Consider the following 17,438-nt stretch of genomic DNA (forward strand, 5'->3'; position numbering starts at 1 on the left):
CTGGTTTTAAAGGCACGCGGGGCCTTCCTCCTGAGTCAGCATGGACAGGACCTCTGGTCCACAGCAGCCCCATCCTCAGGGAAGGGGTGGGAGGACCAGGCCCCATAAGATGGGGGGCTTGGTGTGAGCTGAAGCTGTGACGAGCTGGACCCCCCATGGAAACCCCTGGAGTGTGGGGGTGAAGGACCCAGAGCCCATGTGAGGGGTGGGGTGAGCTGTGCATGCAGGGTCTTGTCATGGTTTCCTCTGCGGTGCCTGTATCTGAACCATAGAATAGGCCGGCAGAGGAACTGCCGTAGGGCTGCCAGACCTATGCCAGTCCCTGGGAACTGGCTCAGAGGGGAAAGCAAGCAGGCCTGCCCGGGCAGCCTGGACACACTGGGTACAACCCAGGGAACCCTGCCCAGCAGGGAGGGAGAGGGGTCTCCAGCCCAGAGCGGCAGCAGCCTGGGGAGCCGGGGGCTGAGAGCAGGTGTCCTCGCCAAAGGGGGGAGACAGGCACCGTGGCTCTGATACGGGACCACCTCCCTCTTGCGCTGGAAGGGGCAGGGAAAGCAATGGGGACGGGCACAGGGAGGAGCCTCGAGGCAAGGCCCTGGGCCAGTTCAAGCACATGGAGGGACCGGGGAGCCCCTGTAAAGCTCATCTCTGCCTGGGAGGAGACAGGAGGGAGAAGCTGGCCAGCAGGCCCAGGCACGGCTGGGAACAGAGAACAGCCCTGGCTGCAGCAGGCCGAGGAAGCCCCAGCAGGAGGGTGATCGATTCAGGTAAGAGGGAGACAAGGCCCAGGCTTCTCCCCCGACCCCAGGCAGCTGCTGCAGACGCGCACCCAGGGGACTGTGCTTCACTGGTTACAAGAGACGCTGCTTAGTGCTCCAAGGCAAGAGTGGCAGCACGTGCCCCCCCACCCCCACCCCAGCCAGGCCAGGCCCGTGTATCTCCCGCTGCAGGGTGGTTGCTGCCTTACCCGCCTTGGCTAATGCAGGTCCACCAGCTTCCATTGCTCCCCGCTGGGCGTGACAGCCCATGGCCGTCCCATCAACAGAGGGAGCAGGGAGTGAACCAGCCACCTATGCGCACACTGCGTGCCCCAGCCCTGTGGCTGATTCCACCCTGCGCCCAGTGTGACCTTGCACACGCTGTTTGTACAAGGTCAGGCCTTGCATGTAGGTGTGGAATTGCACACTTCGCTGCGCATGATACAGCACGCCCCTGCCCCCCACCTTTGCACCACTAGCCCCCAGCAGCCCAGCACCCAGGGGCCACTGGAGGCTACAGGCAGCATTAAAATCCCCAATGCCACCCTGGGTGCAGCAAACAGGGCCCCACCCTGCAGACGGCTTCAGCTCTGCACAAGGAGACAGCCGAGGCAAAGAGCTTCCAGGGTTTACGGCCGTAACCAGTGCTCCTCCAGGCTCCATCTGCACGCAAGACAGAAGAGGGGTTGTGGGCCTGTCCCACCAGCCTGGAAGAATGGTTTCCTCGTTACACCATTGGACGCTGCAGGTGGAGCAGGAACTAGGTGGGTAGAGCAAGTCCTCCTCCTTGGGGGGCAGGAGAGAAGGTAAAGATGCCCCCTGATGAAAGTCACCAAGAACTGCATGCACGGCCCTGAGCCCAGGTGTCTCCTTCAGAAGCAGCAGCTCCCAGCATCGGTCTGATGTGCATTCATCGGTGCTGGTCCAGAAACCCATCCTGGCACAGCCCTGGGTCATGCAGCCAGGCAGGTAGCGGGGGGGTGGTGGAGGGGAACGGGGGACCCACAGAACAGGATGTCACTGCAACCCCCTGGGAGAAAGGGGTGGATAACCCGTGTGCACCGGTGGCATAGCAGGGCCTCCTCTGGGGATGTGCAGAGGCATTTTAATCAGGAGGGGGGGCACCTCTAGTGACCTTCATTCTCCAGATCCCACCTCCCATCCCAGAGGAGCCATGCCCAGAACGTCTGAGGCCCAGTAAGTACAGAGAGGCGGGCTCCGGTGTCCCAGCCCGGGCCAGGGGATGAGGGGGTGCTGGGATCTGGCGTCCATGCCCCATGGGGTCCGGCTCCTCAGCTGTCTGCATTGATGGGTGCCCTTCCCCCTCCCAGCAGATTCTCCCTCTCAGCCTCAGAGCCCAGGGCAGCTGCTGGGGGCCGGCGCCAGGGCAGCCTGGCGAGCAGGGGCTGGTGCAGGCCGTTGTAGAGGGCAGCGCCGGTCAGAAGGATGAGGAAGCCCAGGATCTCCAGGCCGTGGAAGGTCTCCCAGCCCACGGCCAGGCTGACGGCCCAGATGACCACGGTGCGCAGGCTGTCCAGCACCATGCGGGTGGTGGCGCTGATCTCCTTGGTGACGCTGATGCCGGCGAAGTTGAAGAAGGCAATGCTGCTGATGTTGCCCGCCAGGGCCAGGGCAATGAGGGGCTGGCGGCCGATCTGGCAGAAGGCATCCAGTGTGTCCTCCAGCACCTGCCGCGGGCCGCTGCTGAAGCTGCCCACCGGGATGTAGTACATGGGGATCAACAGGAGAGACAGGATGACGAAGCCAAAGAAACCTGGGAGGGAACAAGGCAGGGGGTGGCGGTGCAGAAAAGCCAGGTGCTACTGGTTGGGTGGGGCTCATTCCCCAGAAGGTGGTTCTCCATCCCCACCCCAACATGTGGCATTTCCTGCTCCAGACCCCTGAACACTGGAACTGGGTTTTGCTGGGGGACGGATTTTGGGAGAAAGGTGCAGTTTTTCAGAGGCTCATGAGGATCCAGCCGCCCCTCCCGCCAGGCACAAGTGAGCCGCAGGGGTGGGCAATGAACCCCGGAGTTTTAAGGAGGCCTCCCCTCGAGCCGCTGTGTTCTGCTCCCTTGCCGCAGTATCCGCCCCTGACGCTGTTTCACACACACGGAAAGCAGCCTGGCTAAAGACAGCTCTTCCCAGCAACCCCAGCCCCATTCACGTGGACTGGAGGGGTGGGTGCCCAGCAGAGAGACCCTGGCTCCCCTCCCGCCAGCTGCCAGTTTGCCCTTGCTGCCTGGGCGCAGACCCCAGACCCCATGTCTTCAGCCCCCGCAGCCTAGCGCCAGCCTCGGAGGCTGGCATGCAGGACGCTGCCCACTGCATCTCCCAGCGTGAGTGACGCCGCCACAGGCTCCCTGCTCGGAGTCAGTAGCCCAGAGTTGCCCACAGGGCATCAGAGACACTTCCCCCTCCCCATCCTTGCACCCAGTATGGGGTTCCCCCCACCCAGCCCCAGCCCCCTGCTGCCACCTACCCTCCGTGCCGACGGCTCGCAGCGGGTGCACATCGTGTTTGTAGATGAACTTCTCCTCCAGCACCATCTGAATGGCGACGATCACCTGGGCCATGATGATCAGCAGGTCACCTGGAGGGGGGCGGGGAAGAGAGAATGTGGGGGTCTCCAGACACAGCCCCATCCCAGACCCCTCACCCACCGGGCGGCGTAACTGGAGCAGGAATCCATTGCATTCAGGACCGGCGTCCCCGCAGTCAGTCCCACGTGGAAAATCTATCCCAGTGATGGCCCCTTCTCAGATTCCTTCGTGGCCCTCCCAGGACGTCCCCTCCCCCCAGCCTTACTCCGGGACACCCCCATGTACCTGTAATGACCTCGCTCAGCTTGTGCGTCTCATCGTGGGTGCCGAGCATGTCCGCCAGCCCCACCACCACCAGCCCGGCCATGGTGACCAGGATCCCCAGCCACTGGCTTGGCACCAGTTTGCGGCCCAGGAAGGCGACCGAGAGCAGCCCGGTGAAGATGATCACCGCCCCACGCAGCATCTGGAAGCTGGAGGCACTGGTCATGTTCAGGGCTACAGCAAGATAACGTGTTTGTGAGTGCAGCTGCCGGGCCAGATGTGCCTCAGTCCTGACCCCCAGCTAGTCCATTCCTCCCCTCCCCCCTAGACGCACCCCAGCCCCCCGCTATTCCTGTCCCACCAGCTATCTCCAGACCCGACCATTTTAGGAGCCCAGTAAGCAAGGGACTTGTACCCCTGCAGAGTAGCTTGTGGGTGGGTGACTACTTCATCTTCTGGACTTCCAGCCACCAGAGGGTAAAAGCCTTTATACCAGCACAGCCTGCAGAGTGTCTCCTCCTACTCAGGCACTAGAGCTCTGCTTTATCACAGCTGAGGGTCCCGGTTCTAGCCCCCTCCACCCCCCCCCCCCGAAAAACACAATGAGGCATTTTAAATCTGGGAGGCATAGAGGCAGCGACTGTGCCCAGGCAGAATATTTCAGCCATGGCATCCTTCCCAGCCTGCGTTCAAAGCTTCCCGCGCTCCCCCTCCCTCCTGCGGGACAATGCGGCCAGAGAACGCAATGACCGGTCATTAAATAGGGTTTAATCAGTGTCAGTCTGAGTGACATCTCCTCTGATGTGCTCACAATTAATTGAGGTTCATCCATCGCGCACGGGGGGTCCCCGGCTCCACGCCGCTCCCAGTCAGGGAGTTTTTGGGGGTGACTTTAATTGGAGCTGTGAGCTCTGTGCTGAGACCTTGTGGAAAGGGCCCCTCCTCCCCTTCTGCTTGTGGACAGGACAACTCACATTTTGTGGTGGATGGTGAAAATCAAGAAATAAAACATGACCGCACCAGCTGATTGAGAACCCCTTTCACAGCCTTCTCTCGCGGCTGTGGGGCAGTGCCACTGGCCAAAAATCTCCTCACGCCACTCGGTCCAGGAGTAGCCAGAAAGAGATTCGTGGCCCCCTCCTCCACCACGTTGCCCCTTGTGTTATCTACAGCTGGGCAAAGCGAGCACACCTCACGGCATTTCCCACCCACTCTGCCTGGCGGTGAATGAGGATGACCAAGGTGCCGGGCAGTGAGGAATCGGGCCCTGAGTTTCTAGGGGGGTTATTAAAACTGATTATTAACATAAAGGACATTGGAACCTCAGAGCTTCTTAGCCATTTGCGGACACAGGGCTTCCGGCCTCCCCTGGACTGGTTGGAGGAAGGAAATGGTCAAAGCAGATGATTCGGGGGATGGCTAGCTTAGAGGAAGGACTGTGACAAAGTTAAGAGGTTACCCTGGGAATCCGGAGGCCAGGGTTCAAATCCTAGCTCCACTAGATTCCCTGTGGGACTGTGAGCAAGTCGCTGCCCTTCTGTGCCTCAGTTTCCCTCTGTACACTAGAGCGACTAGCTCTGCCTCACAGAGGGGTTGCAAGAAAAGCTGCATTCCAGAGTGTGAGGTGCTCAGACACTACAGTAAAGGGGTCAGATACGTACTTAAGATAACTTCGGTTTCTGCCCACCAGGAGAGGGCGCCCCTTACAGGCAGCAGGCCTCACTCCGAAAGAAGGCACAATCCCGGGAGAGTTGACAGGGGAACATACATTGCTTGGTGGCCTGTTGGTTTGTTCTCTTTGCAAAACAGATGAGCAATACAGGGGGGAGGAAATAGGGGTTTTCTCCTCCCCTCCCTCCTTGCCAATTTTGTTTGGTTGGCTCAGTAACAGGGGGCAGTTTCCAAATGAAAAGGGTCACTTTTAACCTGTGTTCAAAGCTGGGGTTTTCTTTGCCTCTTTAAAAAACCAAACTGTGGGGGGTTAACCCCCCAGGAAGGACCACCTGCAAAAAAAGTTGTGACGTTTCACAGTTTTAAAGACAACTCCACTTGCCCCTTGTGTATCAGGTGCCCCCATTCGCCCCCCAAGCCTGGAGCTGCATCAGAGCCCCCAGCACTTACCCACATACATGATGCTGGTCCCGGTCATGTCACACAGCGCCGGGGGCAGGAAGAGCAGCGGGTTGAAGGGCTGTGCGGGGGCCAGGCTGGGCTCTGCTCTCTGCCGGTCCCTGCAGACCAGGATGTAGAAGGCAGCCAGGCAGGAGAATTCGCCCAGGAACATTCCCACAGCCTGAAACACGGACACAGCCGCTCTGTAACGACAGTGCTTGGGGAGGCAGCTCGGTAGAGGCTGGGTGCTGGTATCTCAGGGGGCAACCGCAGCTCCTCACCCAGTGTCTGTTCCCTGGAGCGAGGCAGACCCAGGAAGCTCTGCCACCCCACAGCTCCAGCTGCGCCCCTCAGTTCCAAACTGTAGCCTCCCCTCCAGCTGGGCCAGTGGATCCCAGAGCCGCTGGAAGGCAGGACAGGCCAGAGCGTAAAATCTTATACAATCTGCTATGCAAACCTGCTGATCCGGGAAGGGTGGAGAGATGGGGAGAGGACACGACACCCCTCTTCCCCAGAATAATCCCCTCTGCTCCCCAAAAGGCACTGCCGTCAGGGCATGCCAGGAAGGAAGTATGGGCAACACGCTGGCCTGGGGCTCTGTAGAGCTGGGTTCATCTGCCTTCCCCCCGGCAGGGGGCCGGGAGGAGAGATCCGCCACGAGAGGGGGGTGCATGCACTCTCTGATCCCATTCCCACCCACAGCCCCGCTGGGCGCCGGCTGTACCTGGAGGAAGGGATGCTGGAAGCTGTGCTCTGCACTCCCGCCGCAGCCCCCCGCGGTGAAGTTGTCAGCCCATCTGGAACCGAGACAGAGTGGGGGTTGCTGTTAGAATAGGAAACCAGCAGACAGTGAAACCCGACTCTTCGCCTTTCTTCAAAGAACCGGGGACGTGCTAGTGACCCCAGCTACCGCTAAGCCAGGGTCCCCCAGCTTTTACCTCACGCCCCCCCAAGCCAGGGCCAGGAGTAGGGGGACACAGACAGGGGCAAGGGTCATAGCTAGAGGGACTGAGGCCGGCAGCCGAGATCTTGGGCATGGGGCCAGCAGCAGGGACCGGGTCCAGGATTGGAGCTAGGAGTGCTCCCTCCCTGCACCCGTGGGGGGCTGGCCTAGGCTCCAGCTGCGGCCTTTCAAATGTTCCTCCATAGAGATGCCTCCCTCCCCGACTGGGGACCTCTGGGCTAAGTCCTGCTTTGGCTGGCGGGCTGGAAAACACCAGCGTTCTGAGGGTTAACAGCGGGAAGGCTGCAGCCGGAGGCTCTTGCGTGTAGCTACAATCGGGAGACAGGCCCTTCTGCGCGACCAGGTCCGCTCCGAGTCTAGCAACACTCACTCCCAACAGCCCAGAGCAGTGCTGGCAGTGCGAGCTGGATTCTACTCCGCTCGTGCATCCCCCAGAGCGGCGCTACTGAATGGTCACTTTTCAGAGCAGATGGGCAGGCCCCATTCCTTTAGCCTGCGGGGGAAACTGGCGCGCAGCTGTAACGGGGCGAGGTTCTTCCACGGCCCGCAAGGAAAAGTAGTCTCTAAGTACTGCAGTCGGAAGCAGAGGAATCTCTGGTATTTACCGAGGAACACGACTCAGGCGAGGACACTTTCCCATCGGGCAGGTGCAGAGCAAACTGCGCCAATGGAGTGCTGCGTTTTAAAAACGAACAGCTGTCTGCACAGCTGCATCACCTCGGCCCACTTCTTACTGGGAGCATGGTCCAGCTATTAGAGCAAGGGCCTGGGGCCCAGGACTCCTGGGTTCCAGCTTGCTCCGTCAGCCAGAGCCGTGATTCCCCGTTTCATGGCTGGATGGGGAATATTTGCCTCCCGGGATGCTGGGAGGGGAGATTATCGATTTGGAGATCTGTGGATGACAGGAGCTAGGGAGAGCACTGGCTGATCTCTGCAGTGATACTGTCTTTGCTCTGTACTGGCTCACTGTCTATTCATGGTTACCTAGGGCTGGTTGAAAGACAGGAGGAATTCTTCCCCCTGCCACCCCTTCTCTTAGATTTGTAAAGGTTTGGACAAGCACGTGGGCTACCCCCAACCCACGGCCCTTTAGACAAGTGCTTGAGGTCATGGATTGTTTCACAGCATTTCATAAACGAACACCCCAGACAGATCACGGTATATCCGGGACAGGGAAAGCGCCGTCTTCCTGTCACCCAACCCGGCCTTGACCCTGAGCAGCCTGACCCATAGAACTGACAGGTGGAGTGTGTTTCAGGTCAAGTCCAGCTCTCTTCAAATGCAAAATCATGGCCTGCCATCAAGGTCCCAGGCCCAGCACTCGGCAGTCTGGTGTAAGCACACTGCAAGTTCTCTAGCAGCTTTAGGGAGGGCTTTTTTGGACTGAATTTAAAGGGATTAATCCAATCTGTGCATGTCCTTTACACTAGGTGTTTTGACATTATGTGTTTTAAGCTGCACTCAAGTTCTCCGTGCGTTACGTGTTCGTGCACTGACAACATAAAACTCACATTGCTGAAGATTAGATTGCAAGAGGGAAGGCTAGAGGTTTTTGGAGGGAACAGCTGGGGCTTTTAGTGGCTTGAGAGTGTAAGATAAACCCATCAGCTGGATGGCTTTTAAGCAATCAGCAGTGAAACAGTCGGCAATCTAAGTGGCACTGTCATCATTAGGTTTCAGAGTTAACACATCCAGCTGAAGGGGGCAATCCACCCCTCCCTTAGGGGGTGTTTCAGCCTGGCTGCCACCCCAGCAAGATGACACTGCATCTATTTGCATTTGGAAGGTTTACTTGACAGCTATAAATACCAGCCACTCGCAATTCTGGAGCAAAGGATAGATTTTGCAACTGAGGAGTTTGCCGCAGAATACACAGGGCCTGGGCTACTGGACACATACTGCTGCTTTATCTAGCCTAGTACGTCACCGGGACTAGACGGACAATGAATCAGAACAGAATGGGACTGCGTTTGTCTCACTCCAGCCACCTTGGCTGCCCAGATTTCTGTTCTAGTTAGTCTGGGCCAGTGACGCTCAGAGCTCTCTTCAATGGGAGCCCTTGGGCAAGCTGCAGGGGCTTGCAGATTTGGGGAAGCGGTTAGGAGCAGCAGTGTGCTCAGTCCGGTGGGGAAAGAAGGGAAGAGCCTTGTTCTGAGACGCTGTCCAAGCTCTAGCAGTGGAGATGAGCCACAGCACACTGTTTGAGCAGAGTCACGGGTTCAAATCCCCCACGGCCGTGACACCCAATAACAGGGCCACCTCCCAGCAGTGGGCAACACAGTGCCCCAAGTTCCTATGCTGCTGTTGGTGCTTTTGAGACTGACCACAGCTGGGCTGTCCACTCCAGCCCTCCCTTGGGGCAAGCTGGCAGAGGGGCTGCTGATTTGCAGCCATTGCCTTAGGGAGCAGGTGTCTCACAGTTCACACTCAGCAGGGAACGCTTTCCCCACCCCGGGAATATTTTCAAGAGCTTTAATTTTCTTTACCATCCCGAATTGGAACCGAAACAAAAATCTTGACAACGTCTGTGGCCGAACGAATCATCAGAAGATTTTTGTTTGGGTCAAGCCAAGTGTTTCATTTTGATCGTCCCTCTTTTTTCTTTTCAGCCTACCGAGCTTACGTTTTGAAACAGTCACTTTGAACTGGGAAACTTGTTGCCACCGAAAGGAACAATTCCCAAACTTTTCTGCAACTTTTTTCCCAAGTTGGGAGATTTGTCCAAACTGGCCCCGTCTTGTGAACCTTTTCTGCTTTGATAAATTAGCATTTTTTTGGGACAAAAAGGGATTTGTCAAAGATTTCCCAGGCAGTGTTACAGTTTACAAAACTCCTGACATGCAGCCAAGGTAAAGTGCTCTTTGGAGACCACCCCAGCAGCAGATACTTCCCAGGAAGGAAAAGGCTGCTTTCAAAGGGCCCTGCAGACACAAGTGCTGTCACTTGGCCAGTCGCTGCACAGACTTGCCTGCAAGCCCAGTGGTGAGCACAAAGCTTTCGGTTTCTTGGCACCGATTCCAGCCCCTCCCTGGCCGGGAGTGACAGTGAGGCGAACCTGACACCTCTATGTAACAGACAGAGTTAGGGAGCCTCGACTCCTGGGACTCAGATGTCAGCCCGGCATTAATCTTCACTAGATCAGTCGTGGTTGCGGGAAAGAGAGATGTTGAGTGAGAGCCGGGGGAGCCCGCGAATCAGGGAGCAGCACCCCCTTTGCAGACAGGCGATCCTGTGCACACAGAGATGGGGGAGCAGGAATGGCAGGGTTGCCCTTTGGGAGGTGAAGGGGGTGCCACCACCTCCCCACCCCTTCCCCCCAAACATTAACCCATCTGGAGGCAGGTTTCTGCATCCAGCAGAGACAGGCTAGAGAGCTCGAGGGGCCACTCCTCTGCCCTGGGGTGGCCAGCCCCAGCCCAGCACTGCTTGCCCAAGGGCAGCTTTCAGAACCGCACCATCGGCTGCCCGGGAGGTTTGCATCAGCTGCGGGCAGGGACCAGGAAGGGGAGAGCGTTCTTCCCCTATGAAACAGCACTGCCTCTGCCGCGGGATGCGAGATGGGTGGAGGCTGATTCTGGGCCCGATTCCCCCTGCCCTGCGCGGTCACACCCATGTTACACAGATGCCGAGCAGGGAGAGACAAGGGCCCATGATTAGCTTCCTTCCCCGAGCACGTTCATTCTATGCCACGTCCACACTCAGCTGCAGCCTCCCTTGCCAGCAGGCGCTGCTCAGTGGGAGCTGCCGGCCCAGCATCCAGTTACACCAAACTAGAGAGGGAACAGGTATGGGATCTAGGCACCAGCTCTGGATTTCAGCCATGCCCCATGCGACAGATCAGAATCCTGGCTGCTGCGACGTCTCTGCCTTGGAAAGATGCAGGGCTGAGCCGGTCTTATGTTTGAGGCTCTACCTGTTCCGTGGAGGAGGCTGCTTCAAGCTGATGGTCTCCCTTGCCCCTCCAACACTGGCACAACCACCTCCACCCCAGAGGTGGCTGCAATTCAGACCCAAGTCTCAGCAACTAACTTTCTATCCTGTGATCTGATGTGCTTTAGGGCCTGCCTCTGCGGGACTCCCAGTCTGTTCCTAGACTATAGAGACCAGGAGAGGTGGGTGATGGGTCTAGGGATGGATCTGTCTTTCCAGCAGTTTAATTAGTTCTCACATGCGCCTAACAGCCCCCCTCCACCCCCAAGACACTCACACTTCAGAGAGCCAAGATAAACCCAGCTAGTTTAGCTGAGGATTTCACAAGGTCAACCCCCAGGTTATTACACAGAGGCAGGGAGGTTCAGGGATCCATTGCCTGCTGGAGTGCTGAACTGGGGAAGGAAGGTTTGATATGTGGGGAAAGGAGATATTTCCAGGGCTTTGTTCTTAGATCACTGAGCTGCTGAGAAGAGCTAAGTTACCAGCCTGAGACACCAAGGCCCTTTTATCCACAAAACAAGGGTAGTAGCTAGTGGCAGGGCAAACACTCCGTACCTTGCTTCCAGCCTCCCCATCTTCCCCAAGGTTCGCCACACACGTTTTCACCCTTTTAGGGGCAGAGCCGCTTGAAACGTTTCTGTGGAAAACACGTGCTGTCTCATGCAGTGGATGCCGGTTACGTGCTATCTGGAGCGGCCGAGTGCCTACCTCTGGGCAGACTGTCGGAAAACAGGGCAGACACCCCAAACGGGTGGGGTGGTCTGTAATCACATTAGTTACTGGTGTGGGGAAATCTGAACTCCTGGGTCACTAGACTGGTCTCACCACAGAGTCACAGACACGCCCCTCGGCCTCTCCAGTCCATCTCACCACCCAGACAAACTGGCCTTCGTGATCAATGGTCACTTACACCAAAACCCACACCCCAGCAGGTTGCTCCCAGTCCGAAGAGACCAGGCACTTACCCCCATCATTTGGTACCACAGATCTTACACCAAAGACTACCTGAGAACGGGCTCCCAGTGTTAACTAACTAATGGCTTATTAGCAAAGAAAAGGTGAGTTACTGAGGGGTTAAAGCAGGTACAATACATGCACAGGTTAGTCAGAGTCTATCATTCCAAATGGTAGTGGACCTGTAGCAATCTGCCCATTCCCCAAAAGCCTCTCAGAGCTACCCAGAATAACTCTGGGAATTTCCCACTTCTCCAGCCGTCCCTTAGAATCCAAACAGCCCAGAGACAAGGATCTTTCCCTGATACACACTTCTCCCAGAAAATAAGCCGCCAGACAGGTGGGCTCTGAGGAAGGAGAGTGAGAAATGCATCTAGCGTCTTATCTCCAATCATCACACACAATGGCCACGTGCTTTGAAAGTGACATTTCCATTAAAGTTCTTCATTTGCATCTCAAGGTTTCTCTCTCCTTTGAGAGATTCAGAGGATGTCCACACTACACAGCTTTTTGCGACACGGAGATGGCTGTGGTCGAGCCACTCATGCAACGGAGCCGGTGTTTGTCGGCTCTCTTGCCGACCACACGCTGTTCACACTGGCATTTGTCGTGGCAAAACTTTTGTCTTTCGGGGGTTTAACACCTCTGAAAGACAAGAGTTTGGTTGTTCAATTGCCAGTGTAGACACAGCCTTAGTGACAGGGGTACCTTCCGTGGAAATGTTTGCTGCGCCATTATAACGGGAGAGAGAGACGTGAAAACAACACCGGCATAGGCACTGACTCTGAGCACCAGCAACCCACACACCTGCTGGGTGTGGTGTCCTGTCCCAACTGGTGGCACCGAGACGACTTAGAGAGAGGTTAATGAGTCTGCTACAGCCTTAGCTAAGAGCCAGGGGGCTTTTAGCTCACGCAGTAGAGGTTCACGCATTTAGCTCCAAAAGTCCCAGGTTCGATCTCACCTGCCGACGACCAGGTTCTGTCACTGTTACACACCCCCCCGCACACAAAAATAAGCAGGGGCTTAACACCCCCCAGCAGCCAAGCTCCCCACCTCCCCTACCGCACCTGCTGCAATCAGCTGTTCTGTGGTGTGTAGGGAGGTGGCGGGAAGAGGGGGAGCACTCCCTGGGTAGAGAGGAAGTTGGCGCCTATGAACACAGCTAACATCCCGCTAGTTTTCAGGAACTTTATAAACCAAACACAGTCACTTTGGGTAACAGACAAGTAAATCAACCTGGCCTCCAGCTCTGCATTTGTCAGCGTTCAGTGAGGCCTGGGGCTTTGCCATGAGTGGGCACCTGATGTGCCAGCCTTACGCTGGCAATGCTGATGAAGACAGCTTTCTGCTAGTAGCAACTGATCCCGTCCCACGGACTTTAACAGGAGTCAGATATTAGCACCGGTTTGGAGCAGGGAGAGGTGCCATGCAGGGCCGCGGGCCCCCTTCCCCACTGAAAGCCCCAGCTGCAGGCAGGTTTGTAGGGCTGCAGGCAGGGAAGGAAGCTCTGGAACAGGCCAAGCCCAGGCAGCCAGGTGCCAGGGCAGGGCACAGCCCAGAGATAACAAGGAGAGGGTGTCATGAACAGATAGCTAAGGGTTAACGTCTCTTTCACCTGGAAAGAAGTACCTGAAACACCTGACCAGAGGACCAATCAGGACACCAGACTTTTCCAGGTCTGGGTGGAGGGAAGTTTGTGTGTGAGTCCTTTGTTCTTGTCTTCTGCTTGTCTCTCTCTCGGCTATGGGAGGATTTCTGTTTCCTGCTTTTCTAATCTTCTGTTTCCAAGTTGTGAGTACAGAGATCATAAAACAATAGAGGTTATTGTTTTTTCTTTTGTATTTACATGGTGTAGTTGCTGGAGTGTTTTGAATTGTATTCTTTTTGAATAAGGCTGTTTATTCATATTTCTTTTAAGCAACTGACCCTGTATTTGTCACCTTAATACAGAAAGACCATTTTTATGTACTTTTTCTTTCTTTTTACATAAAGCTTTCTTTTTAAGACCTGTTGGAGTTTTTCTTTAGTGGGGAACTCCAGGGAATTGAGTCTGTGCTCACCAGGGAATTGGTGGGAGGAAGAAGTCAGGGGGAAATCTGGGTGTGTTAGATTTACTAGCCTGACTTTGCATTCCCTCTGGGTGAGGGGGGAAGAGAGATTAGCTCTCAGTAATTCTGTTCTCCAGGACTGGGAACGGGGAGGGCGGAGTCCCTCTGTTTAGATTCACGGAGCTTGCTTCTGTGTATCTCTCCAGGAACCCAGGGAGGGAACACCTGGAGGGGAGAAGGGAAGGGAAATGGTTTATTACCCTTTGTTATAAGACTCAAGGAATTTGGGTCTTGGGGTCCCCAGGGAAGGTTGTTGGGGGGACCAGAGTGCCCCAAAACACTATAATTTTTTGGGTGGTGGCAGCTTTACCAGGTCCAAGCTGGTAACTAAGCTTGGAGGTTTTCATGCTAACACCCATATTTTGGATGCTAAGGTCCAAATCTGGGAATAGGTTATGACAGAGGTACCATGCAGTCCCACGTTCCCCAGCACCCCTGTCCCCAGTAGAAAGCCCCAGTATCAAGGCTGCAGCCCCCCACGCCCCTGGCCTCCCCTCCCACTCCGTAGTGACAGGACTCCTGCGTTACCTCCCGTGCAGGTGGCAGGCCCCCTGTCACCCCAATCTGCTGTCCCAGGTAGGGGCCTTTCACTCCTTGGCAACCTCCGGCTAACAATGCTTTGCTGGGAACGGAGCTGTGGCAACTAACCAGCATCCGCTGTACAGCACAGAAACAGGGGGATTTCAACTAAGTTTCCCAAACAGGAAAAAGTCAAACCTGTTTAGGGTGACCAGATGTCCTGATTTTATAGGGACAGTCTCGATATTTGAGGCTTTCTCTTATAGTTTTATATGAAAGTGAAAGTGATCCAAAGCGGGTTTCACTGCTCCCATGTGGAAATATTTTGGAATTCCCATTGTGCAGGATGTGTGTGCCACCAACCTGAATTTAAAAATCTACCATGCAAATTAAATTGCCCTTGGATTTGAGGTCACTTCTAACCAGGGCAGGGAAATCAGGAGAGGCAAAGATGTTTTGTGGGAGAAGCAGAGAGCAGCGGTTGCATCTTGCACCATGAAAGTAGGTAGGATCTGCTTCGTGCTTTGGGCACCAGGAAGGATGTGTTGGGAACATGTAAAATTCAGCCTCAAAGCTCAGCAAGAAAACCTAGAGGGAGCGGAGGTCACAGCCCAGACAGTCCTGAAGTAGGGCAGGGGGCATGCGACCGAAGGCATCCCGATACGTCACAGAGCAGAAGCTGCTTTCTTGAATTTGCTCGTGTCTTTCACGCTAAGTCAGCAGAATTTCTGCACAAGTCAGGGCAGAGCCTGACCTCACCTGCCACGTGACTAGACACACCAACAACCCAGCCCAGCTGACCACCACACTGACTCAGCTCTGCATTTTGCAAGAGGCATTTAAAAAAAAAAGGGGCTAATCAGTGGTTTCTGTTGAGACCTTTGCCAAGGCAGGGACTCAGGTTGCTTCCTGGGCCCCCTTGGGCAAGTTGCTTTAATTTCCCTGTGACTCAGTTTCCCCATCTGATATTTCATTAATTGTGGCAAAGAGCTCGGATACAACAAGATGGGGCAAAGATGAGCAGCTAGACGACGCTCAGAGCTAGCGCTCCGCCCCCCTGCTTGCATGAGGGCAAAAGAAGCCGGGAGATCAGAGCTGGCTTCCTATCTCCCTCCGCATGCAGGCTTTGCAGGAAGGGAAGTGGTCGAGTCCCCACTCTCAGCTCTGTCACTAGCTGCAGAGGGAAAGGAAGTCCCATTTCCAACCTACTGCATATCCTTGGCTTTAGAGCACTGCACCCTTTGCAAGGCCTAGGGACCAGAATCGACTTAACAGCGAGTTTACACACGGCGCCACGGCGGGAATGAACTCCGGCTTGGTGAAGAGTCAAACCCCACAGCTGGGACCAGCCCACGGACAGACGAGGCTCTTTCAGTCTCCTGCTTTTCTGCGTAAGTCGTAGCTGTAGAGTCGAACAGGAGGAGGTGTGCAGCCCGGGCTGGGAGATCTCAGCGCACACCTGATTAGCAGTGGCCTGGCATTTTGGGGGCAGGCAGAGAAATGGCTAGAAGAAATCTCCCCTCCTGGGATAGCACCGCTTCCCTTGCAGACCAGGGCATCAGCCACCCTCAGAGGAGGGACTGTTCTGTTTGCGGGTGCTACTCCTCACGTCGAGCCTTCTTACGCAAGGAGAACCCCAACCCAGTCAGGATTCGAACTCAGCAACCGGTTAACTCACTTTGCTGTGCCTGGCAGGGGGCTGTTCTGGGCCGACCTTTGGAGCATTATCTCCGCATCAAAGGCATGGCTAAGTGCAGGCAGGTTTCTCCAGGCCCAGAACCATCCCCGCCCCCCGCCCCCAAGCCTTCTGGCTGTGGAGCTGAACACACCACACACATGCCAGCGGGCTAAGCACCGGCCAGACATGGTGCAGCAGGTGGAGAACTGAGGCACGGAAGGGGCCGTGTCCACACGCATGGCAGCCAGGGTAATTACAGGGGCACAATCCCCCCTCAACATGGAGAAAAGGGCCCATCCCACCGCAGCCCCCCCCATGGGAAGGGAGGGCCATTCCTCCAGCTCCCCCAACTCTGTTCCCAGGAGAAATAGGGTCCCTTCGACATCCAGCCTCCCCCCGCCATTCACTGAGGGCTGGAAGGAGACAGAGGGCCCAGATCAGAGCCCATCTCCTAACCCCCACCCCCAGTCACCAGACCCAGGGGGAGGCAGCCCACAGGAAGCACCCCCCAGCGCTTATCACCCCGCGTTGTTCCCCAGAATCTGGGTGCAGCCCCCCCCCGCCTCCAGCAACGCCGCCACGTTGTTCCCCGGGACCCGGGTGCAGACCCCCCCAGCAGCGCCCCCCACATTGCCGCCAGGATGCAGCCCCCCCTCCAGCAGCGCCCCCTGCGTTGCTCCCCGGGACCCGGGTGCAGACCCCCCCAGCAGCGCCCCCCACATTGCCGCCAGGATGCAGCCCCCCCTCCAGCAGCGCCCCCCGCGTTACTCCCCGGGATCCAGGTGCAGCCCCCCCCCCCACCAGCAGCGCGCCCCACGTTGCTCCCCAGGACCCGGGTGCAGCCCCCCCTCCCAACAGAGCCCCCCGCGTTGCTCCCCGGGACCCGGGTGCAGCCCCCCCTCCAGCAGCGCCCCCCGCGTTGCTCCCCTGGATCCAGGTGCAGCCCCCACAGCAGCAGCGCCCCCGCGTTGCTCCCCGGGACCCCCGGGTGCAGCCCCCCCCACCAGCAGCGCCCCCCGCGTTGCTCCCCGGGACCCGGGTGCAGCCCCCCCTCCCAGCAGCGCCCCCCGCGTTGCTCCCCGGGACCCGGGTGCAGCCCCCCCTCCCAGCAGCGCCCCCCGCGTTGCTCCCCGGGACCCGGGTGCAGCCCCCCCTCCCAGCAGCGCCCCCCGCGTTGCTCCCCGGGTGCAGCCCCCCAGCCGACTGACTTGGCCGAGAGGGTGTTGATGGAGCCGGTGAGCAGCATCAGGCCGGCCAGGAAGAGCTGGTACTTGGTCCAGGCCATGCTCGGGGCCGGGCTCGCTGCCCCGGGGCCGGGCTCGCTCTGCACCCACCGGGCCCGGCCGCAGCGCTCGGGAGGGAGGGAGGAGCGAGCCCCGGGCTGCAGGAAGAGGAGGAGGACGAAGGGAGGTCACATGACCGCAGTCAGCTGAGAGACCCCGCCCAGCCCGCACTCCCCACCCCCAGGGCCCCGATCCGGCTGCCGCGCCCGGACCCCCAGAGCAGCGGGGCTGGGGGTACCCAGCCATGGGCCCTGGGCTGCGCCGGGGCAGGCTCGCCTCCTGGCTGCTCTCTGGGGGGCAGGACAGCAGGCAGAGCC

General features: G+C 57.5%; 1 protein-coding gene across 3 annotated transcripts; it reads right to left on the reverse strand.

Moving 5' to 3' along the window:
• Positions 1–1,173: 1,173 nt before the first annotated feature.
• SLC35F6 (solute carrier family 35 member F6) lies at positions 1,174–17,209 on the reverse strand. 3 transcript variants are annotated; one of them, XM_050948888.1, is made up of 7 exons: positions 17,047–17,209; positions 11,132–11,213; positions 6,404–6,502; positions 5,689–5,860; positions 3,589–3,801; positions 3,243–3,353; positions 1,174–2,532 (listed from the first exon to the last, which is right to left on the reverse strand). In XM_050948888.1, the coding sequence occupies exons 1-7, from the start codon at positions 17,121–17,123 to the stop codon at positions 2,051–2,053; spliced, it is 1,236 nt and encodes a 411-aa protein (XP_050804845.1). In that variant the 5' UTR covers positions 17,124–17,209; the 3' UTR covers positions 1,174–2,050. The 3 variants fall into 3 exon arrangements, with proteins under 3 accessions (XP_050804845.1, XP_050804846.1, XP_050804847.1); XM_050948889.1 differs by lacking the exon at positions 11,132–11,213 and having other exon boundaries at positions 6,404–6,476; positions 17,047–17,208; XM_050948890.1 differs by lacking the exon at positions 17,047–17,209 and having other exon boundaries at positions 6,404–6,476.
• Between the last annotated feature and the right edge of the window lie 229 nt (positions 17,210–17,438).

The sequence above is a fragment of the Gopherus flavomarginatus genome, chromosome 4 (assembly GCF_025201925.1).
Source record: "Gopherus flavomarginatus isolate rGopFla2 chromosome 4, rGopFla2.mat.asm, whole genome shotgun sequence".
In the NCBI taxonomy this organism is placed as follows: domain Eukaryota; kingdom Metazoa; phylum Chordata; order Testudines; family Testudinidae; genus Gopherus; species Gopherus flavomarginatus.

Coding starts and splice junctions, on each gene's coding strand:
- SLC35F6 (XM_050948888.1), bottom strand. CDS start 17,123: ATGGCCTGGACCAAGTACCAGCTCTTCCTGGCCGGCCTGATGCTGCTC. Junction 11,214..17,046: donor ATCAACACCCTCTCGGCCAA/GTCAGTCGGCTG, acceptor TGTTTTCCACAG/AAACGTTTCAAGCGGCTCTG. Junction 5,861..6,403: donor TCCAGCATCCCTTCCTCCAG/GTACAGCCGGCG, acceptor TCCGTGTTTCAG/GCTGTGGGAATGTTCCTGGG.